The 6,550-nt window shown below is 42.6% G+C and overlaps 1 protein-coding gene across 1 annotated transcript; it reads left to right on the forward strand.

The window, feature by feature from the left end:
• Positions 1 to 4,044: 4,044 nt before the first annotated feature.
• LOC137291333 (streptococcal hemagglutinin-like) lies at positions 4,045 to 4,781 on the forward strand. The gene is made up of 2 exons (XM_067822637.1): positions 4,045 to 4,058; positions 4,307 to 4,781. Exons 1-2 carry the CDS (start codon positions 4,045 to 4,047, stop codon positions 4,779 to 4,781), a joined length of 489 nt encoding a protein of 162 aa, XP_067678738.1.
• The last annotated feature ends 1,769 nt before the right edge of the window (positions 4,782 to 6,550 follow it).

Below are 6,550 nucleotides of genomic sequence, written 5' to 3' on the forward strand. Positions count from 1 at the left end.
GAACTGGCTCACGGGGCATGAGATGTTTTAGCCGCCGGAGTTGATCTCGGAGATTTTGCTCCGTCAGGTAAGCATACATGGGCATGGCATTGTCCCAATGCAGCTTAAGTGACTTGCCATTGATGCGTGGATTATCAGGCCATCCTGTCGCTTTCACACACTCTAGTAGTGTGGATTTTAGATGGTTTGACCAAGATATTCTTGGTCGGGTTCTGTGCCTTCCCTTGGGGCAAGTCCCATCTCCAGTATGGTTTGTGTTACTACCGGAGGAAGGCTAACTGGGCTGCGGAAATGAAAGATGGAGTTTTCCTTGGCTGTCTGTAACCCAGTAAAATACCAGCTTCGGGGGGTCAGCCCTAACTGGGTGATGTACGTTCAGTTCAGGGAATAAAATTCCCCTATCTAGGCCCACCACGAAGAGGCGTACATCATCAGGCCCTTATTATTATTATTATTATGTTTTACAGATTAGAAATGAAAATGCAGCAGAGAGGGTTTGGGTGATCCTGGCACAGTCAGGCTGGTCAAGCTCATCATCAGCTCAGGGCCCTCGCCCCCTCTACACGCAGCCCAGACAGCGAATGGGACTTCTCCCAGGAAACACTGCCTAGTCGAACCCAACAGGAACTTTTCGGAGAATATGGAGGCTCCCCAACACTGCAGCCTTCTGCATTACCCAGATTGTCAGAAGGGCTGTGCTCCCAGTGGAGAACCCGGGCACTCTCCTCATCTGCGCCAAGAGATCAGGAGGTACCAAATCAAGGACACCGAGAACAATGGGGAGCCTAACGACTGTGTACTTGGGATGCAAGCGAGACATTTCAAAGGCAAGGTCCGCATATTTATCATGCTTTTCCTGAATCTTGCCAATCACATTGCTGTCAAAAGGGATAGAAAATTCAATGATATAAATAATTTCATTGGCTTTATCAAAAAGGACAAGATCAGGTTTGTTGGCTGGAATTTGTCTCAGGCTGTATATTGGCCTATTCCAGAGAAGCTTAAAAGCATCATCTTCCAGGACACCTTGGACATGGTCAGGGTCATACCATGGATGGACCTCGAGGTCAAAGGAACAGGCATGGTGGAGACGATAATAAAAGCAGCGAGCCATGCCATCATGTCTTTTAAGATATGCTGTTTGTGCCAAGGAAGGGCATCCACTGACAAGGTGTTGGACAGTCTATGTGAATTCATTGCACAGTCGACATTTCATGTTCACATTTTGTTTAAGAATCACATTTTGACTATTGCGAGTGGGAAGTGACTGGTCCTGAGCAGCAAAAAGGAAGCCCTCAGTTTCACATTTGAGACCAGCCGACTTCATCCAGGTGAAGGTACAACATTTAACGGAAGTACGATTACAATAACAGTATGTAACACAATAAAGCAAAGGTAAGATAAACTGAGGGATCTTTCACGCAAACGCATGTTTCCAAGCACACCGCACCCATCACTGCATGTCTCTGTCATGAAATCAAGTTAAGATATATAGGGATTACCCAATCCTTGTGTACCGGAAAATTTATAATTCATTATTTGTTGAATGATATTTATACATCAAAAGAAACGTCATGCTCATATGTACTGTGAGTAGTAGCTGAATGTACATAAGGCAACCGTGTGTCCAGCCATCACCTTCATGTAGGCAGACTTCTCCCTGGCGGATGTTTTTACTATGAAAGTTGGTAATATCGAGTGACTGGGAAGAGTGGATTTACTAGGTAGCGTTTTGAAAATTATTGTAGGTACATGGTGGCGTCTCAACTACTCAGACCAGGAATCAAACCCTGCAACATGCGTTTGTGTCGGACTCAAGACAGGCAACCCTGGGCATCGACTTGCAGTGACTTACGTGACTTGGTAACCATTCAAAGTTGTCCGTGGTAGTCCACTTTGAATATTATGAATACGGGCAGGGACGTATCTACCATTGTAAAGAAATACCCAGGCTTACACATGATTGATGCTTAAAAGGTTGGGCAAGCCCATTCCACACAATACATCAGAATATGTCACTTAACTGTAGCTGAGGAAACGTTTCTGCATTACAGCGAAACATTGTCGCTACTTTTGTCAGATCACAAGGTCTTATAACGCTAAAAACTGCTATCAAAATATTTACTATCATGAACGGGTATTGCTGGTATTGGCATATAACCTGCCATACGATACATCACGGTACTAAAATGGTAGTCATGAGGATACATTGCCAAAGTATTGTGCACTGCAGTTGCGATATGATCCCGGCACAAGGGTTGCGATACGATACTTATGACGATAGTAAATATTCAATTCTAACACTAACAATAAACCACTTTAAAATCAAAACAAAACCATTTTAATGTATGCTGTCGAATTCCGCCAACGTTCATGCGGAAACCACTTAACCAAGTTTATACAGTCTCTGAAAATGGTAACAACATGTGAGCGCTGTGTCTGACACAGTTCTTGACGCATGAATTTCCGAGAAGACGTTTGCTTGTGAAGGGAAAGTAACTAAGCATTTAGACTATCGTAATCTTCAGACAAAAGCAAGTCATTTATCTTGACAGATATCGCGATTTGGCAATATCCAAAGTTAAACGTCGATGTACCGTAGCCCGTTTGAAGTTTCGTGATACACGACAATGTAACACATCGATGAATCGTCACACCAGTGCGAACGGAGTGTTAGCACTATGGAAAATGTGCACCTCGTCATAAATATCGCACCACCTACTTTTTTTCGCAAAGTAAAATTGGACCTTCACCTCATGAAAATGGTACTTACATAAGGGCATTAAACTGTTTATGTGGTGAGATATCTGACCATAATCAGATTTATAATCAGATATCTGGCAACACAAGACCGAATTTGAGGCTGATTGTGTACATATTGCATTTTTTAGCAAATCTACTCCCGGAACAAGAATGTTCAACGCAAGCATGCACGTGTAGCTCGGAACAGGGTATGTTTGTGCTATTTTGTTCACAGATGGTGTAGTATATTTAATATGTACTTGTAGTTAAAAACGAACATTATATTTTCTAATTTGACTTTGAAAAGTACGGTGCGATTCTTTTCACGAGGTGCGTATGTAGCGCTAACACCCCGTTAGTGACAGTACATATCTTGATGGCAGTGTTAGCGTTAAAATTTAAGTCCCTGAGGGTTTCACGTTCTTTTTTAGCTCTGGCTTGCTTGTAACTGTCTTGCCATAGGGTATTTGTTTGGAAAACAACACCCAATTTCATGCAGAATGCATTCATGACATTCACTTGTGACAATATTGTGAACATGTCTGATTCTGTTGACATTAATTCCAGTAACTTATTGCTGATACCGTCCCGTATTTTAGCCGCGATTTTGGCGCTAAACATTACCGTGTGTAATCGTAATCTCATGTCTGTTGAGGAAGGGAATGAAGAATTAGTCACATGCTTGTTGTTGAACAGAATAGTTGATCCTTTGTTGTCTTGAATGGCTGTGTTGTCGGACGGTCGAAGGAATTAGTTTCAGCTGGCATATCCATATTTTGTCTAAGAAGATTTTGTAGCCGGCAAATGTTGCGATGCCTATTACAAAGATTGCAGTATTATTCATAGATTTTTAATATTGGATGTATAAGTTAAAAACACTTGTAGATAAGAAGACATCAAGAATTGTTCACTGTTTGTGACACCATAAGCATCTTGTAATTAGTTTTGCAAGAACAAAATAATGATATTATTGTTCAGTGACGAGCCAAAACAAAATTATTGCAAATACTTTATTTACTGCGTTTATATTGCCCTGGACTGGTACCTATACATCCCGACTTATCCAGTCGTTGTAGAGTTATCTCCCTTCATATTTGCTTTTACCTGACATGAAATGCAATCGAATTACTTGTCATAATTTATGTAAGTTGTGTGTAGCCACCAAGGAAACTACGTGTGTGTATATAGGTATGAAAAGAATGCACTGTCGCCACAACAGCTGTTTGCACTGGCAATGTCACGCAAACACTAAACTGAAAGCATCAGCAGCGGAATACATTCGATCATCTCTATTAGTGCCGCATGTCCTCAAATCGGTAAATGTTTCTGATCAATGTCTCCAGAATATAATTCTCGTTTAGAAGGTAATGGGCACGGAACGAAAACAAATATAATTCTCCATCTGAAAGATTTTTATTCTTTGACAAAAATGCTCTTTGTATGGATTATCCATTTCCATTAGGGCGGAGTGGAATCTTCTCACTCAAAGACACAGATAACTGACTTTACTCATACGTTCATTCACTGCCTGTAAACATTGATGATAACTATTTCTGTGACTCAGTGTCAGCAGTAGTGTCAGCAGCAGTGTCAGCAGCAGTGTCAGTAGTAGTGTCAGTAGTAGTGTCAGTAGTAGTGTCAGCAGTAGTGTCAGCAGCAGTGTCAGTAGTAGTGTCAGTAGTAGTGTCAGCAGCAGTGTCAGCAGTAGTGTCAGCAGTAGTGTCAGTAGTAGTGTCAGCAGTAGTGTCAGCAGTAGTGTCAGTAGTAGTGTCAGAAGTAGTGTCAGCAGCAGTGTCAGTAGTAGTGTCAGTAGTAGTGTCAGCAGTAGTGTCAGCAGTAGTGTCAGCAGTAGTGTCAGTAGTAGTGTCAGTAGTAGTGTCAGCAGCAGTGCCAGCAGCAGTGTCAGCAGTAGTGTCAGCAGTAGTGTCAGCAGTAGTGTCAGCAGCAGTGCCAGCAGCAGTGTCAGCAGTAGTGTCAGCAGTAGTGTCAGCAGTAGTGTCAGCAGTAGTGTTAGCAGTAGTCAGTCTGCCTGTGGCTGACTGTGACGCAAACTATACAACATTAGGATTTTCCTTTACACATATTTCATTAACCAAATCATCTTTGCATTGGTCTTTGTTAGCACCTTAGAGCCAGGTTTCCTGGTATCTGCTGGCTGGATGTTCGAGATGTCTGATAACTATTTAACATCCCTTGATTCCAGAAACACCATCATCTTCAGTGTGTTCGGAAACTTGACCGCTCATTTGCATCCCATTACCAATTCAGATGTGTATATGAATATTGCTTCATCAATGCTAGTGGAATATAGTCAAGACTTTGCATATGACAAGCATAAGAAACAATAGGCTCACCACATATCGGTTTTACGCGAACATTTCTACCACACTGTCTTTCTGGACGTAGTGTTATCAGTCGACGGCAGTCGGCATTTGATAGATATAGCCAACGTTTTTCCGCCACATGTGACCGAGTTTCTATGGCGGCTGTCTACATATTGGGCTGGCAGCCTCTGTCAAATCCGATAGTAATTGCCTTGCATTACAACGCGGAGGCTATGTTAACAATAAGCCTCCGTTTTAATCTCATTCAACGCATTTTATTCAACTAGACAGCAGGGTCTGTAATTTCACCTCTTGCCGAAGGATGGATTTACTGTTGAAAGGGTGACAGGGAAACGGCCATTTCGTCAAAGAACATTTTTCAATGACCTTTCGAATTCATTGAGCAGGTCAGACTTTAGCTGCCCGTTGCGGAATACAATCATCATCAAATATGTTCTGGTCGTTATTGGACATGAAATCTTGCAGTATCGTACTGTAACTACACGTATAAGTGTTTGTACCACGTCGAAGTGGGTTGGAGCCCCTTAAAGCTTCCTAATTACACAAGGCTCAAGAATTTGAATGTATTGTGGTTCACCATCAGATTTCTGAGTGATAGTACAGTTATAAAGCAAGTGGTACTCTCATAGGCAAGTTTCCAAAAATACTACACTGAACCACAAAATGCATCACTCCCTTTTTGAAGTTGGTAATCAGTTTAATTCAAACACATGTAATTGACAGAATAATGTTTGGAAAGATTTCAAAATTGACATGTTTGATCATCAATACTTAAAAACGAATTTCAGTCAATTACAAGTCAAAATGACAACACGTGGTGCGACAGTGCGGTCAGAAAGTCAATACCATGTATGGCCTCTTTGACCGTTGACAACAGTGTTGCATTGTCTGTACATGGAGTGGATGAGACGGTTCATGAATGTCATAGGATCTTGCGCCCAGACTCAGTGAGACGCCTGTGGGAGTTCAGCTGCAGTTGTCGGCCTTGGTCGCACATCATTTAGCCTTCTCTGAATCTCGTCCCACAACTGTTCTATCGCGTTTACGTCTGGACTCTCAGGGCAGGTCACTGAGTTTGTATGCCCTGTTGACGGAGAACGTCTCTAGTTGTATCGGCACGTGCGTTGTCCTGTTGGAAGACGTGGTTTCCATGACGACCAAAATGTGGCACGACGAAGTGTCTCAGTGCTTGTTCAGTGTAGCGGGCAGATGTTACACCATTTTCTACCCCAGGAGAAATATTCTGGCACATCACAGTGCCTAGTTTGTGATTGAGAGCACTAGTACCCCACACCATTATGCTCGGACCTCCCCATGAGTCTCTCTCCATGACATAATCATCTGCAACACGCTTCCCGCGTCGTTGCAACACCCTCACTCTGTGCCATCAGCCGTCAAGACGCAATACCGACTTTCGTCGGAGAAGATTACAGTTCGCCACTTCCGATGACGCCACTTCCGAT

This window comes from Haliotis asinina, chromosome 7 (genome assembly GCF_037392515.1).
Source record: "Haliotis asinina isolate JCU_RB_2024 chromosome 7, JCU_Hal_asi_v2, whole genome shotgun sequence".
Taxonomy (NCBI): Eukaryota; Metazoa; Mollusca; class Gastropoda; order Lepetellida; family Haliotidae; genus Haliotis; species Haliotis asinina.